We start from the raw sequence: 17353 nt of genomic DNA on the forward strand, positions 1-17353 counted from the left end.
CACGCACTCAACCAATAAAAAAAGACACCAGCATCTCCCATGGTAACCAGCTCCAACGTCACTGAGTATGCGCCGGGAAATGGTGCTGCGTGCCGAGCCTCGTTCTGCATAACAACACTCTGCTTGTTATTGGTTACACCGTGGACAGGTGACCAATAAGAATTTAGTGGACTTATTTGCAGATCGTTGATTGGTTAAATTACTGTGTCTCGTGTTAATGATTGGAGCAGGCGGTTGGGCCGTGTGGTAGGTAGGATAGGTACTGGCTCGGTGGTGCTGCAGCCCGATATGGTGAGTTGTAAAAATAACCGGTCAGATATCGCACGAGTGTGTACTGTGCCCTGGTGCTCACACGTTAGTATAGTCTGTGCGGCAGCCCTGCTGAGCTGGGGCTTACCTCACCTGTAATGTCTACAGGAGGCTGCCTCTATAGTGCTGTATTGTATCTGTGGGCTTGTGTCGTCCTGGATGGAAACATGAGGGGTTTCAGAAAGATTGATACATGTATATTATTATTATTATTATATAAATATTATTATTATTATAAATAATATTAATAAAAAAGAAACAATAAAATGTAAGAAACAAAATAGACCTAAATGAGAAATAAATAAATAATCAGAAATAAAATAGACAATAAATACCATTCCTGACTCTGACGCTTCCTTCTCACAGAGCAGGTAAATCTTTCGGTTCTGGCTTTTCCCTGTGCTCGGCTCCCGGCTCTGCCGTACATACTGGTGCAGAGCACTGACGTGTGACTGGGCTGAGGCAGGCGCAGCTCTGCAGACCCCATTCTGTGCCATGATGCTGTCTCTAAAGCTCGCTTTACACGCTGCAATATATTTTACGATGTGTCGGCGGGGTCACGTCGTAAGTGACGCACATCCGGCATCGTAAGGTACATTGCAGTGTGTGACAGGTACGTGCGATTGCGAATGAACGGTAAAACGTTCATCACATACACATCGTCCATTCCTCATGAATTAGACGTCAGATTGTTCATCGTACCCAGGGTAGCACACATTGCAGTGTGTAACACCCCGGGAACGATGAACAGATCTTCCCAGCGTCCTGCGGCTCCCGGCCCACAATGCGGAAGGAAGGAGGTGGGCGGGATGTTTACGTCCCGCTCATCTCCGCCCCTCCGCTTCTATTGGCCGGCTGCCGCGTGACGTCGATATGACGCCGAACGTCCCTCCCACTCCAGGAAGTGGACGTTCGCCGCCCACATCGAGGTCGTATGGACGGGTAAGTACGTGTGACAGGGGTTAATTGTTTGTGCGGCACATTCAACAAAATTGAACGTGCCGCACATACGATGGGGGCGGTTACGATCGCATATGATATCGTATTCGAAATTGCAACGTGTAAAGCAGGCTTTATGTATTCAACGTATTCTCATTTCTGGTGGTTTCTTTAGGCCAATGGTCTCCAGAATTTCTTACCTTGACAGCCACATCCCGCGCTTGTTTGTAGTGACACCCAGAGCCCCACATTACTGGTGTAATGACAAAGCTTTCCCATAGAGAGCACCGCATGCCTCCTCCCTTGTACATTTGGTATTCTCACATCAATTACACTGCCACATCCAGCTTCAAAGATCCCTTTATGTGGCATCACCCCATCTCCAGCTCCCCATACCTATCGCCCCCTCCCCGCCAGTATATGTACATACCGATCTGCTCCTCTGTGCAGGGCTACTCACAAAAGTCACAATATGGAGACCTGCTGTTTATTAGACCTGGTGCTAATGCATAAGCCTGGCAGACAGCCTTGAGCCGCACATCATGGGCCTTCAAGCTGCAGATCATGGGCCCACAACACACGCTATGGTCCCGTGAGCCACACATATCAGGCTGCAACGCCAGACATTATGGGCCCGGGAGCCGCACATCATGGGCCCGGGAGCCGCACATCATGGGCCCGGGAGCCGCACATCATGGGCCCGCGAGCCGCACATCATGGGCCTTCAAGCTGCAGATCATGGGCCCACAACACACGCTATGGTCCCGTGAGCCACACATATCAGGCTGCAACGCCAGACATTATGGGCCCGGGAGCCGCACATCATGGGCCCGGGAGCCGCACATCATGGGCCCGGGAGCCGCACATCATGGGCCCGGGAGCCGCACATCATGGGCCCGGGAGCCGCACATCATGGGCCCGGGAGCCGCACATCATGGGCCCGCGAGCCGCACATCATGGGCCCGCGAGCCGCACATCATGGGCCCGCGAGCCGCACATCATGGGCCCGCGAGCCGCACATCATGAGCCCGCGAGCCGCACATCATGGGCCCGCGAGCCGTACCCGCGAGCCGCACATCATGAGCCCGCGAGCCGCACATCATGGGCCCGCGAGCCGCACATCATGAACCCGCAAGCCGCACATCATGGTCCCGCGAGTCGCTCATGATGGGCCCTCAAACGGCAGATCATGGGCCCTCAAGCCCCACATTATAGTCTCGTTAGCCGCTCATCATGGGCCCTCAAGCTCCACATTATGCTTTCATGAGCCGCACATACCGGGCCCTCAAGCCGCACATCCCGGGCCCATAACGCACATGTGGCTCTGGAGCCACTGGTTGGTGCCCCTTGCTATAGGCAATCATTCCACTTTTCCACCTAGAAATGTTCTAATGCATTGTTCCCCAACTCCAGTCCTCAAGAGCCACCAGCAGGTCCTGTTTTCAGGATTTTCATAGGTGATTCCATCACCTGCACAGTATTAGGGAAATCCTGACAACATGACCTGTTGGTGGCTTTGAGGACTGGAGTTGGGGAAACACTGCTGTAAGGTATGGTTTGGATGGAGATAAATTCCTTTAGGGTGAAGATTCATCTGATGTTGTTATTTGATCAAACTGTCATTGAAAAGCACATAACGAAAAGACGGCCCAGTCTCCTGATCTTGTGAAATTCATATTGTATTGCATGGGTGATCACACATAAATGTAAGGTCTTCTAGTTTATCAGTCATCCTTCTACATACAGTTAGGTCCAGAAATATTTGGACAGTGACACAAGTTTTGTTATTTTAGCTGTTTACAAAAACATGTTCAGAAATACAATTCTATATATAATATGGGCTGAAAGTGCACACTCCCAGCTGCAATATGAGAGTTTTCACATCCAAATCGGAGAAAGGGTTTAGGAATCATAGCTCTGTAATGCATAGCCTCTTCTTTTTAAAGGGACCAAAAGTAATTGGACAAGGGACTCTAAGGGCTGCAATTAACTCTGAAGGCGTCTCCCTCGTTAACCTGTAATCAATGAAGTAGTTAAAAGGTCTGGGGTTGATTACAGGTGTGTGGTTTTGCATTTGGAAGCTGTTGCTGTGACCAGACAACATGCGGTCTAAGGAACTCTCAATTGAGGTGAAGCACAACATCCTGAGGCTGAAAAAAAAGAAAAAATCCATCAGAGAGATAGCAGACATGCTTGGAGTAGCAAAATCAACAGTCGGGTACATTCTGAGAAAAAAGGAATTGACTGGTGAGCTTGGGAACTCAAAAAGGCCTGGGCGTCCACGGATGACAACAGTGGTGGATGATCGCCGCATACTTTCTTTGGTGAAGAAGAACCCGTTCACAACATCAACTGAAGTCCAGAACACTCTCAGTGAAGTAGGTGTATCTGTCTCTAAGTCAACAGTAAAGAGAAGACTCCATGAAAGTAAATACAAAGGGTTCACATCTAGATGCAAACCATTCATCAATTCCAAAAATAGACAGGCCAGAGTTAAATTTGTTGAAAAACACCTCATGAAGCCAGCTCAGTTCTGGAAAAGTATTCTATGGACAGATGAGACCAAGATCAACCTGTACCAGAATGATGGGAAGAAAAAAGTTTGGAGAAGAAAGGGAACGGCACATGATCCAAGGCACACCACATCCTCTGTAAAACATGGTGGAGGCAACGTGATGGCATGGGCATGCATGGCTTTCAATGGCACTGGGTCACTTGTTTTTATTGATGACATAACAGCAGACAAGAGTAGCCGGATGAATTCTGAAGTGTACCGGGATATACTTTCAGCCCAGATTCAGCCAAATGCCGCAAAGTTGATCGGACGGCGCTTCATAGTACAGATGGACAATGACCCCAAGCATACAGCCAAAGCTACCCAGGAGTTCATGAGTGCAAAAAAGTGGAACATTCTGCAATGGCCAAGTCAATCACCAGATCTTAACCCAATTGAGCATGCATTTCACTTGCTCAAATCCAGACATAAGACGGAAAGACCCACAAACAAGCAAGACCTGAAGGCTGCGGCTGTAAAGGCCTGGCAAAGCATTAAGAAGGAGGAAACCCAGCGTTTGGTGATGTCCATGGGTTCCAGACTTAAGGCAGTGATTGCCTCCAAAGGATTCGCAACAAAATATTGAAAATAAAAATATTTTGTTTGGGTTTGGTTTATTTGTCCAATTACTTTTGACCTCCTAAAATGTGGAGTGTTTGTAAAGAAATGTGACAATTCCTACAATTTCTATCAGATATTTTTGTTCAAACCTTCAAATTAAACGTTACAATCTGCACTTGAATTCTGTTGTAGAGGTTTCATTTCAAATCCAATGTGGTGGCATGCAGAGCCCAACTCGCGAAAATTGTGTCACTGTCCAAATATTTCTGGACCTAACTGTATGCCGATTTCATGCGGCAGAAGTTGAGTATGGGCACCACCGCTCCATTCATCTTCTATTGGACTGCACAATGCTCAGCTATCTCCATCACACCCATAGAGAATGAATGGAGCCCAGGTGCAGATGCTCGACTTTCGCTCCATTCAGATGGGGGTCTGCAGAGTCCAGTTCTCAGGATCGATGGCGGTCCCAGTAGTAATTCCCTTAGCAATCAGTGTGTTATCCCTTATAATGTTGACAAGTGATGACTTATACACTTGGCACAACTCCTTTAAAAAAGGTTCCCAGTTTCAGAATAACCCCGGCCCTCTGTCAGCAGTTTGTTTTAAACAAGTTGTGCTTTACTCATCCTCCCGGGGATCCAGGGTCGTCTTCGATGTCTGATATTATCTATAGTGCTGATGTCATGTGGACCACGCTGCAGCCAGTCAGTGAGCTCAGCGGATCTGCCTGAGCTCAGTTATTGGCTCCACATGACATCACCGGGAGAGATTCCGTGCTGGACCAGGGGAGGGTGAGTAAGACGCAGATTGTTGTTGTTTTGTTTTTGTAAAAGCCGAAAATCCCTTCAAAGGAATTTTTGATTGTCTTAATTTCCATCTCTTTTGACTTTATTACTATATTATCTCGTTCTGTAAGTCTGAGTTATGAGCTGTCAAATACTTAGTTTTCTTCTGCTCCTTTCCAGGCATCTAACTACAAGAAGCCATCTTTAGGAACGGCAACTCAGAGGAAGAAGGCCTGTCCGAAGCCCGAGCTCAGTGAGGAGCAGAAGCAGGAGATTAGGGAGGCCTTTGATCTTTTTGATACTGATGGAAGTGGAACCATAGATGTAAAGGAGCTGAAGGTGATGTTATTACACAAGTAGATATATAGTACCGCTGCCAGAATAATACATTTTATAGGGTCTTGTCGTCAGGTCAAGCTGCCATCAGAATTTAACATCTCTGAGATTTGTCAGATAAGGCTGCTTTCACACCTCCGGTTTTAGCAGAGCCGGCCAATCCGGCTCTAATACCTATGCAACGGATGCGGCGACAAAACCGCATCCTTTGCATAAGTTTTTGACATGCAGCCCGTCCGATTTTTGCCGCTTGCGGCAGGCTACTGAGCATGCACAGTGGAAAAAAACGCATGTGGCGGCCGGATGCGGCGCAATGCGTTTTTTTTTTTGCCTGTTAAAAAGACATGCCAGGCAACGTTCCATCCGGCCGCCGCATCGGCTAAATCTGCCGCATGCAGCAAAAAACGGACGGATTGCAAGCCCATGCGGCACAATACGGCACTAATGTAAGTCTATGCAAAAAAAAATCGCAACCGGCGGAAAAAAAAACCGGTTGCGTTTTTTCTGCAAAGCGCCGGATTGTGCCGCACAGGAAAAACCGGATGTGTGAAAGCAGCCTTATAAGTGCAGCTGTATCTTTTAAAAGGGGATTTCCAGGTTCAGAATATTTTTAGCCTATTCTTAGTATAGGCCATCAATATCTGATCTGTGGCTGACAAATTCTGAGTGGGCACCCCCGACAATCGCGGTTTGATTTCTGGGCCCACAGGTATCTGCACAGTTTCTGTCTGCTCTGTATCCATATGCTGCGCAGGGTAAAACGCGGATTGGTACAATGCGACAGTAGCAGACACAGACACAATGCAGATAGGAGCCCAGTCTTATCCACTAGTATTGAGGTCTTCTTAGTTGCATTGCTTATTACATATATTCAAACTTTTTTTTTTAAACTTCCTCAGGTTGCTATGCGAGCTCTGGGGTTTGAACCCAAAAAGGAAGAAATTAAGAAGATGATTTCCGATATCGATAAGGAGGGAACTGGAAAAATCAGCTTCAGCGATTTCCTTTCAGCTATGACTCAAAAGATGGTAAGAACACATCCTCTTTTTGTGCTAATTATTATGAGGGACAAGTATAATAATCATAAACAAAACAATGCACAGACTGGTACAGGAGGAGAGAGGACCCTGCCCGCGAGGGCTCACAGTCTACAGGAGGAGAGAGGACCCTGCCCGCGAGGGCTCACAGTCTACAGGAGGAGAGAGGACCCTGCCTGTGAGGACTCACAGTCTACAGGAGGAGAGAGGACCCTGCCTGTGAGGGCTCACAGTCTACAGGAGGAGAGAGGACGCTGCCCGCGAGGGCTCACAGTCTACAGGAGGAGAGAGGACCCTGCCCGCGAGGAATCACAGTCTACAGGAGGAGAGAGGACCCTGCCTGCGAGGGCTCACAGTCTACAGGAGGAGGGCGGACCCTGCCCGCGAGGGCTCACAGTCTACAGGAGGAGGGCGGACCCTGCCCGCGAGGGCTCACAGTCTACAGGAGGAGAGAGGACCCTGCCTGCGAGGGCTCACAGTCTACAGGAGGAGAGAGAACCCTGCCCACGAGGGCTCACAGTCTACAGGAGGAGAAAGGACCCTGCCCGCGAGGGCTCACAGTCTACAGGAGAAGAGAGGACCCTGCCCGCGAGGGCTCACAGTCTACAAGGGATGGACGAGGATACAGTAGGGGAGGGCAGAGCTGGTCATGCGGCAATGAAGTGGACTGAGGGTTACTGCAGGTTGTAGGCTTGTCAGAAGAGGTTCCTTTTAAAGCTTCAGGTTCCTTTTAAAGCTTTCCACAGCAGGGGAGAGTCTGATATGCTGTGGTAGAGAGTTCCAGAGTATGGGGGAGGCACAGGAGAAATCTAGTGTGAGATTGTGCAAAGAGGAGAAAAGGAGGCAAGAGAGAAGGAGATCTTGTGAGGATCTGAGGTTGCGTGCAGGTAGGTACCGGGAGACTAGGTCACAGATGTAAGGAGGAGACAGGTTGTGGATGGCTTTGTAGGTTATGGTTAGGGTTTTGAACTGGAGTCTTTGGGCAATGGGAAGCCACTGAAGGGATTGGCAGAGTGGCGAGGCCAGGGAATAGCGAGGGGAGAGGTGGATTAGTCGGGCAGCATAGTGTAGGATAGATTGGAGGAGTGCAAGAGTGTTAGAAGGGAGGCCAGAGAGCAGGAGGTGGGAGATGAGGACATGCACTAGTGTTTTTGCAGATTCTTGGTCAAGGAATGTACGGAACCAGGAGATATTTTGAGTTGTAGTAGGCAGGAACTGGAAAGGGCTCGGATGTGCGGCTTGAAAGAGAGAGTGGAGTCAAGAGTTACTCCGAGTCAACCAGCACGCAGGACTGGGGAGAGTGAGCAGCAATAGACTTTGATGGATAGGTCCGGTGGAGTGGTAGAGTCAGGTGGAGGAAAGATGATGAATTCTGTTTTTTCCATGTTCAGTTTTAGAAATAGAGCAGAAAAAAAGGATGAAATAGCAGACAGACATTGTGGGATTCTGGTTAGTAGGGTGGTGATGTCAGGTCCAGAGAGGAAGATCTACGTATCATCAGCATAGAGATGATACTGGAAGCCGTGGGACTCTATGAGCTGTCCCAGGCCGAAGGTGTAGATGGAGAACAGCAGGGGTCCAAGCACTGAGCCCTTGGAGGACACCGACAGATAGGGGGCGAGATGAGGAAGAGGGGTAGTGGGAGATGCTGAAAGTCTGGTCTGTGAGATATGAAGTGATCCAGGATAGGGCCAAGTCTGTGATGCCCAGAGATGAGAGAATCTGTAGTAGGAGGGAATGGTCTACTGTGTCAAAGGCAGAGGACAGGTCCAGGAGGAGGAGGACAGAGTAGTGTCGCTTGGCTTTGGCGGTTAGTAGGTCATTGGTGACTTTGGTTAGGGCAGTTTGAGTGGAATGATGCGGTCGGAAGCCAGATTGTAACCGGTCAAAGAGCGAGCAGGAGAGGGGTGAGGACAATTCATTTAAATGGGTTGTCTCTTTTTTTTTTTTTTAAATGGGTAAAACTACAAACTGGGCAATTTCTTGATTTTATTCCTTTTTGTGTTTTTTTTTTTTTTTTTTTACTCATCTGAATCTTATACTTTTAAAATGCCGTAGAATTTCAGAGAAAAACATGCTATCGTGCCTCCGGGCTCTGAGTCATGCTGCCTGTGGTTTGGGCAGCATGAATCCAACCGGTTCCCTTCGATATGTCCATATAGATCTGCCCTACATCCGGCATTTGTTTTTTCCCCAAACCAAATATCCATACTAGACATACATATTTTGCCAAGTCTGGAACAGTATCACTGTGACAACTAACGTGATATTCTCTCGGTCACTGTCTGCATTTTTTTCTTATTTCATTTGTATTTTATTTATTTGATTTCCTCTTAAAAGTTGATCAAAATGTATTTTCTAGGCTGAAAAGGACTCCAAAGAGGAAATCATGAAAGCTTTCCGGTTATTTGATGACGATGAGACCGGGAAAATATCTTTCAAAAATCTGAAACGAGTAGCAAAAGAGCTCGGCGAGAACCTGACTGATGAGGAACTGCAGGTCTGTGACCCCCCCCCCACACACACTTTGACCTTTGAAAAACAGGGTCTTTGCATAGGAACGCAGCTAAACGTGACTGTGGAGCTGTGAAGCCAGGAACCTGGATGTCAGAGACAGCAGGGGTCCACATTAGGGAAGGCAGAAACGGTTTATTACCATCTCTGCCTTCTCCATCTCTGCTAAAGAGGTGCTGTATATGCAGTTATAGGAGGCACTGACGGCGATACCACCTCCATACACAGCGTTCATGTGATCGCTGTATATAGTGAAGGAGTCGGAGCTGCTGGGCCATAGGGGACACAGACTATGTATCCAGGTGGGCGCATTTCCCTTGTAACTGGGGCTAATATACCAGCCTCAGTTACACTGGAAATAAAATGTAAATAATAATATTTAAATATCTAAATGCCCCCAACCAAGGTTTTTATGAATATATGGAGGCACAATGTGAAAAATAAATTAAAAAAGTATTAGGTAAAGTAAATAATAAATGAGCGGAGCTTTGCAGAAGAAAAAGGGGCGACACGTGGCTGAGTAATTTATTATAATTTACCCTAGAAAGTTATCGGCAGCTGAACTGATTATGGATTAGTGCAGTTAATGTGACGCTAAGTTCTGCTCCGTTGAAATGAGAGAATCATCAGCAGGGGGCGCCGGTGCCCACATTTTGGACATAAGTGTACAGGACACAGACTCTTGTGTGGAGCGCCGGGGTCTCTCATTCCCCTCTGTAGTGCTGGTGAGGGGGAAACAGGGGTCCCGGGTCTGTACAAGGAGCTGAGGAGGGGGGAGAACAAGCGATCTAACACTTTTTTCCTAAGTTGTGCAGAGGGGATAGCTGTCGCTGGTATTGCTGATAATTTTACCCTGATACGTGAAGAAGGCCCAGTTTCTACCAATTCAAAGCTAGGCCAAAATTTTCTCCAGAAATCACTCCATTCTTCCTGACACGGGGGTCTGCAGATCCCCCATCAATCCTGAGCACAGGGGTCTGCAGATCCCCCATCAATCCTGAGCACGGGGGTCTGCAGATCCCCCATCAATCCTGAGCACGGGGGTCTGCAGATCCCCCAACAATCCTGAGCACGGGGGTCTGCAGATCCCCAACAATCCTGAGCACGGGGGTCTGCAGATCCCCAACAATCCTGAGCACAGGGGTCTGCAGATCCCCCATCAATCCTGAGCACGGGGGTCTGCAGATCCCCCATCAATCCTGAGCACGGGGGTCTGCAGATCCCCCATCAATCCTGAGCACGGGGATCTGCAGATCCCGCATCAATCCTGAGCACAGGGGTCTGCAGATCCCGCATCAATCCTGAGCACAGGGGTCTGCAGATCCCGCATCAATCCTGAGCACAGGGGTCTGCAGATCCCCCATCAATCCTGAGCACGGGGGTCTGCAGAGATCCTTCTGAATAGAGCACACCACCACTCTATTAATTCTCTATGGGATTGCGGAGTGCTGTACTCCAGTTTGTCCCGCGGTGTGTAGGTTCTCTATATCCGTTGCCTCCTATAGATTGTTGATATCTTCTAATGATGGGAAAACCCTTTAATTTGGGAATGCCCCCCTCGTCATTGACATTGTTTGGTTGATAGGGCGGAATAAGTTATTTGTAGTGGACAGTCCTATGAATGTGGCCAGAGGGGAATATTGGTATTTAGAGGGGGCTATGCTGCAGAGGGCTGGTTCCGCGCTGGTTGACCTGACCTATACATGCATTACACAGTAAGACATTTCTTCCTGGTTTCCCCAACAATAACCATTGATGAGGACCCAAAAAAATCACTCAGCCTCATCCGCCTTTTTAATTGAAAGTGGGTAATGATCCTGATCAATTCCTTAAAGGCGAAAACATGTTATCACCTATTCAGAGAAAACCTGATAACTTGTTAATTGGTGGGGGTCCGACTACCGGGACCTGGAACGATTGTCACTTTTATGCCTATAGAATGGAGCAGCAGTGCACGACTGACCATTCTTCTGCTGAGCGTTGCGTTAGGCTTTTTTTTGCCAGTAATATAGACAGCACTGTGGCTCAGTGGTTAGCACTGTATGGTGGCTCAGTGGTTAGCATTGTATGGTGGCTCAGTGGTTAGCACTGCAGTCTTGCAGCGCTGGGGTGCTGGGTTCAATTCTCACCAAGGACATCATCTGCAAGGAGTTTGTATGTTCTCCCCGTGTTTGCGTGGGTTTCCTCCGGGTTCTCCGGTTTCCTCCCACACTACAAAGACATACAGATAGGGACTCTAGATTGTGAGCCCCAATGTGGAATTAACAGCGCTATATAATGAATGTTGTAAGCCGCTCTGAGTCTTTGGAGAGGGGCGGCATACAAGTTTGACAAATAAATAAATAAATAAATGAATGGATCGGTGGTCGGGCATCTGACTTGCTGCATCATCTTGTAATTAAAGCGCACCAATCACCAGGATTTTCCTATATAACCTAAAGCCAGTGCTATACTGGTACTATCAGGCTGATTCTATATATACCTTTAGTTATCAGCTCAGATGTATAGTTTCTGAAATACAAGCAAGTAAAGTTACAGAAATGAGCAGCTTTTTGATTGTCAGCAGCTGACGAGCAGCTAATAGCTGGGGTGAGTATTTATGGTGATTCCCGCCCCCCGCCTGTCCGTCCTCCCCCCTATCTATTATTTATGCTAATTCCATTATAGAAGTGTTTTACTAATATCTTCACTAAGATGGCGCCTGCGCATAGCGCTCATCTCCGGCGCCATCTTTGTGAAGATGTGTGACATCATAATATTCTTTCCTTTGCTGCTGCTGCGAGGGCGGTGCTTGCGCCCTCTCATCTTCTGCTCTTGTTGTGTCCGCGGGAGCGTGCGCGGTCACAACAGAAGTGGAGATTGCCCCCAGGAACAGCTGATCGCAGAGCGCAGTGCGCGATCAGCTGGAGACCAAGATGCTGCAGACCAGACCGGAGTTACAAGCCAACAGCGTGCCAGGACAGCGGCGTTCATCTCATCGTCCCGCAGGTATGTTCATCTGCCCTGCCTGCGGGACGGTGAGGTGAACGCCACTGTCCTGGCACGCTGTCGGCTTGTTCCCCCGGTCTGGTCTCCGGCGTCTGTTATGCAGCTGATCGCGTCCTGTGCTCTGTGATCTGCTGTTCCTGAGGGCGGTCTGGTGACCGCGGTCACAAGAGCAGAAGATGAGTGAGGGCATGGAAGCGGGTGTCTGGGGGTAAGACCCCCAGGCTGTGGAGGTGCAGGGGGGAATCACCCCCTTGCATGATTATAGTGCACAGGTGGAAACATTGCCACGCTCACCATCCAAAGCGATCACGCCCACCAACCTGGAAGGAGCCCGTACATTCTTGGCTCAACCAAGGAAAGAGTAACCTGGGGTCACACTAGCTTCACAAAGATGGCGCAAAAATGCTAGAATTAGCATAAATAAAGATAGGGGAGGACGGACAGACAGGGGCGGGGATCACTATCAAAACCTGACCCAAATATTAGCTATTCGGCATCTGCTGCCCATGAAAAAGCTGTACACTTCTGTAAATTTACTTGACTATATTTCAGAAACTATACCTCCGATCTCACAACTAATGGTATGTATAGAATCAGCATGATAGTGCCAGTATAGCACTGGCTTTAGTTTATATAGGAAAATCCTGGTGGTTGGTGCACTTTAAGATAAAAATTCCCTAAACTGCTGATCGGAGCTGGACCCCCACCGATCAGCAGCTTCTCACCTATCCATCAGATATTCGGATATGTGATAACTTGTTTTCAACAGACAACTGCTTTAATTTGCACATATATCCTTTATACCTGCAGTGAAGGGGAGGTGTCTGCATGGCTCTTAGTATTCCTCCTGCAATCTGCTTTTCTTTTTACAGGAGATGATCGATGAAGCCGACCGGGATGGAGACGGGGAAGTGAATGAGCAGGAGTTCCTTAGAATAATGAAGAAGACCAGTCTGTACTGAACGTTGCGCCGCGCACCAGGGTCCTTCCTCAGCGATCTCTGTCTTCTCTCCTTAGGGAATGAATAAACCCCTGAAACACATGAAAGCACAACTGTGTCCTTCACCAACTTCTCCTTCTTGACCAGTTCTGGTGATGGAGAAGTCTATAGAAACCATTCACTCTGCCAACCAGACTCGTTCAGGCAGCCATTTGATTTTCGTTTGTCATTTAGAAAAGGAAAGCCGTGCCTATATGATGTACCTGGTGATGCAAGGGAGGCGGATATATTGTAGAACGTGTGTTCGGTGGCTTCCAGCCGCTACAGTAGTCTCCGACATGCGCTTGTCCAGTTGTGCAACTACAACTCCCATCAGGCTGATGATGGGAGACAGCTAGAGAGCTGCAACTCGGAGACTACAGAATTGAGAGTTAGTCCTTCTCCGATCACTTCCACATCGAGAGGTGAGCGGGTCCGGTGACGTCACATCTACTGGTACTGTCCATGCAGAAGTGAACGGAGCAAGACTAGCCCTTTAAGAAAACTTGATGAACATTGTCTTCGTTTTATTACAAAGTGTTGAACCAAATATTGTATAGTGTTTTATTCTTCATGTCTGTTGTGTGTGTATACATATATACTATATATATTTTTATCTTTAAACTACTCATATAAAGAATATAAATTATAAAATGTTTAAGCCCCCCCCCTCCGTATAGATTATTTTTTTGCCAAGTAGAAATTCTGTCTATCCTCCTTTAGTGTAGGTAGGGTTTATCCACAATTATTTAATGTTCGCCGCACATCGGTAGGATTGGTCATTAGGGGTAAGGGGTACTTTGCACACTACAACATCGCAGGTGCGATGTCAGTGGGGTCAAATCGAAAGTGACGCACATCCGGCGTCGCTGTCGACATCGCAGTTTGTGAATCCTTTTACATACGATTAACGAGCGCAAAAGCGTCGTTATCGTATGATCGGTGTAGGGTCCGACATTTCCATAATTTCGCAGCAGCGATGGTACCATGTTGTTCCTCCTTCCAGCAGGCAGCACACATTGCTGTGTGTGAAGCCGCAGGAGCGAGGAACCTCTCCTTACCTGCGTCCCGGCTGCTATGCGATAGGAAGGAGGTGGGCGGGATGTTTACGTCCCGCTCATCTCCGCCTCTCCGCTCCTATTGGCCGCCTGCCGTGTGACGTCGCTGTGACGCCGCACGATCCGCCCCCTTAGGAAGGAGGCGGTTCGCCGGCCAGAGCGACGTCGCAGGGCAGGTGAGTGCATGTGAAGCTGCCGTAGCGATAATGTTCGCTACGGCAGCAATCACAAAATATCGCTGCTGCGACGGGGGCGGGGACTATCGCGCTCGGCATCGCAGCATCGGCTTGCGATGTCGTAGTGTGCAAAGTACCCCTAAGATCTATGACCCCCTATTATAGGGAACGTCACATCAGAAAACTGTCTTTTGAGCCGATCCCAGGCTCCTGCAGGCAGTGATGTAAGAATTACACTGAGGTTTGTAGTTGAACTATGTGTGTAGTAGTCATCTGTTTAGGGCTCTGACGTCACCTGGTTGGGGCGCTGAAGTCACCTGTTTGGGGCGCTGACGTCTCCTAGGCAGGGCGCTGACGTCACCTTGTTGGGTCGCTGGTAATTCTTATGCCACTGCGCTGTCGTCACTTGGTTGGGGCGCTATCGTCACTTGGTTGGGGCGCTGTCGTCACCTTGTTTAGCCGCTAATGGTAGGGCACTGACATCACCTGGTTCAGTTACCGACGTCACCTGGTAATTCTTACGTCACTGCGCTGTCGTCACCTGGTTGGAGCTCTGTCGTCACATGATTGGGGTGCTGTCGTCACTTGATTGGGGCGCTGTTGTCACTTGGTTGGGGCGCTGTCGTCACCTGGTTGGAGCGCTGTCGTCACTTGATTGGGGCGCTGTTGTCACTTGGTTGGGGCGCTGTTGTCACTTGGTTGGGGCGCTGTCGTCACTTGGTTGGGGCGCTGTCGTCACCTGGTTGGAGCGCTGTCGTCACTTGATTGGGGCGCTGTTGTCACTTGGTTGGGGCGCTGTCGTCACTTGGTTGGGGCGCTGTCGTCACTTTGTTGGGGCGCTGTCATCACCTTGTTCAGTTACCGACGTCACCTGGTAATTCTTACGTCACTGCGCTGACGTCACTTGGTTGGGGCGCTCACGTCACCTGGTTGGGTCGCTGGTAATTCTTATGCCACTGCGCTGACGTCACCTGGTTGGAGCGCTGACCTCACTTGGTTGGGGCGCTAACATCACCTGGTAGGGGCATGACGTCACCTGGTGGGTGCGCTGAGGTCAGTGTTTAGCTGCTGACGTCACTGTGTTTAGCCGCTGACGTCCCAATGTTTGGGTGCTAATATCACCTGGTTGGGGCGCTGATGTCACCTGGTTGGGGCGCTGATGTCACCTGGTTGGGGCGCTGATGTCACCTGGTTGGGGCGCTGATGTCACCTGGTTGGGGCGCTGATGTCACCTGGTTGGGGCGCTGATGTCACCTGGTTGTGGCGCTGATGTCACCTGGTTGGGGCGCCGATGTCACCTGGTTGGGGCGATCACTTAAAAGGAAAATGCGTCTATTGACACTATCACTCGGTGAGTCTGCCAGGATGCCTTCCTGCCACAATCCTCTGGGTTATGGATCTCTACTGTCAGAGGCAAGTTTTTGCTTGATAATTATAGCAAAACCACTGCACACATAGTGAAGCTGCAAACATTATTGCTATTATTGAGCCTGGGGTTAGCGTAACAGGTAACTTTCTAGTGTCAGGTTCCCTTTATTAACAGTACCTTTCCACGGGCAGACGTGATTGCATGTACATGATCACTGCTGACATATAAGGCACTCACTTGTCTCAGGATCAGACAAGTATGTTCAGTAATTACATGTTCAATTATTAACCCATAAAATAATTAAAGGGGATGTCCAGCCACTAAAAACATGAGAAAAACAAATTGGTCAGCAGTTTGAGATCAGTAAGGTGAGTGTTACTTATTAGTTTACAGCAGTCTGAGAGGTTTTCTTGAAGAACTTTTTCAGTGGCCTGACAACCCATTTAAAGGGAACCTGCGGCCACCACCAGTGACCTCTTATATACAGTATTCTAGCATGCTGTATATAAGAGCCCAGGCTGCACTGTAGAATGTAAAAAACACCTTTTATAATACTGACCTAGGGGGGTGGTCCGGTCGAATGGGCGTCGCTTCTGTCGGTCCGATGCCTCCTCTATCCTGTGCAGTCGCCGTCCTCCTTCCCTACTCCATGTGGCTGACGCATCCTAAGTCATTCACACAGAGGCCACCATCGTGCTCCTGCGCAGGCGCACTTTGAACTACCATGCTGATTGCAGATGTAAGTATTGTAATGCGCATGCGCAGGTGGTTTTTGACCTTCCCTCCCGCCTGCGCTTTACAATACTGTGCTCTGCCCTCAGCAGGGCAGATCAAAGTGCGCATGCGTAGGAGCGCAATGGCGGGCTTTGTAGATGACGCAGGACGTGCCATTCACATGAGGCTGGGACGGCAAATGCACAATATAGAGGAGTTGCTGGAGCTCCCCTAAGTGAGTATAATAAAGGTGTTTTTTTACATTATATACAGCGGCCTGGGCTCTTATATACAGCACTGTATAGGAAAAGGTGGTCTTTTCTCAGTCCGCAGGTCAGATCCACCCCGTTTCATTTTACTCTTTAATTTCTAGGGTTACGTTTTTCAGATTAAAAATCCGCGTTGAATGGATGCTCCGCTGTTGCTTTCTGATTTTTGTTCTAAAGCCTTTATATGTGAGTGTTTGATTCGGACGTTGTGAGATCTGGCTTTTCTTCTCGCGTATTTGTGTGCACTGCCAAAGCTGGAGAAGACACCGGGCACATTCACAAAAGTCCAGGAAAGTCCGCTATTACAAGTGTTTTCTATATTTATATTGGATGTGATTCTGAAACGCCTTCTGTGCTAAATAAATGTACAATATCATCCGCCTGTCGCTTTATTTACGATGGAAGCGGCTTTCCCAGCTGTAATTTATGGAATCTCCCGAGAATAGCGGGACTCGGTAGCACTTCCTGTCGTAGAGTGCTCCCCCTCTGCGGCTTTCATATCTCCCATACACTCTTATGGAGAGTGACAGGGCATCATCAGCCACCTCTCTGAGGGGATGGGGCACACACTGCTTATAGGTTCATTGTGGGTCAAAAATCTAAGTGATATCAATGTCTCATGCAAGTCTCTATCTATACAGTGTTTTGTGAGGTTTTACAGCTGGCACTTAGGACTGATGTACACGAAAGGGACAAAAGTATGAGGACTACTGATGAGCGAGAGCAACCATACTCGGTAGTCGGACGCTCAGACGGGCTTGA

At 48.7% G+C, this 17353-nt stretch overlaps 1 protein-coding gene across 1 annotated transcript; it reads left to right on the forward strand.

Annotated features, from left to right (window-relative positions):
* Positions 1-216: 216 nt before the first annotated feature.
* CETN2 (centrin 2) lies at positions 217-16969 on the forward strand. The gene is made up of 5 exons (XM_075323701.1): positions 217-291; positions 5332-5490; positions 6387-6515; positions 8887-9024; positions 12899-16969. The coding sequence occupies exons 1-5, from the start codon at positions 289-291 to the stop codon at positions 12986-12988; spliced, it is 519 nt and encodes a 172-aa protein (XP_075179816.1). The 5' UTR covers positions 217-288; the 3' UTR covers positions 12989-16969.
* The last annotated feature ends 384 nt before the right edge of the window (positions 16970-17353 follow it).

The sequence above is a fragment of the Anomaloglossus baeobatrachus genome, chromosome 9, assembly GCF_048569485.1.
Source record: "Anomaloglossus baeobatrachus isolate aAnoBae1 chromosome 9, aAnoBae1.hap1, whole genome shotgun sequence".
NCBI lineage: Eukaryota > Metazoa > Chordata > Amphibia > Anura > Aromobatidae > Anomaloglossus > Anomaloglossus baeobatrachus.

Bases quoted from the DNA above. Each gene is read 5' to 3' on its own strand.
- CETN2 (XM_075323701.1), top strand. The intron at 5,491-6,386 runs GTGATGTTATTA...AAACTTCCTCAG, and splicing joins TAGATGTAAAGGAGCTGAAG to GTTGCTATGCGAGCTCTGGG. The intron at 9,025-12,898 runs GTCTGTGACCCC...TTCTTTTTACAG, and splicing joins TGACTGATGAGGAACTGCAG to GAGATGATCGATGAAGCCGA.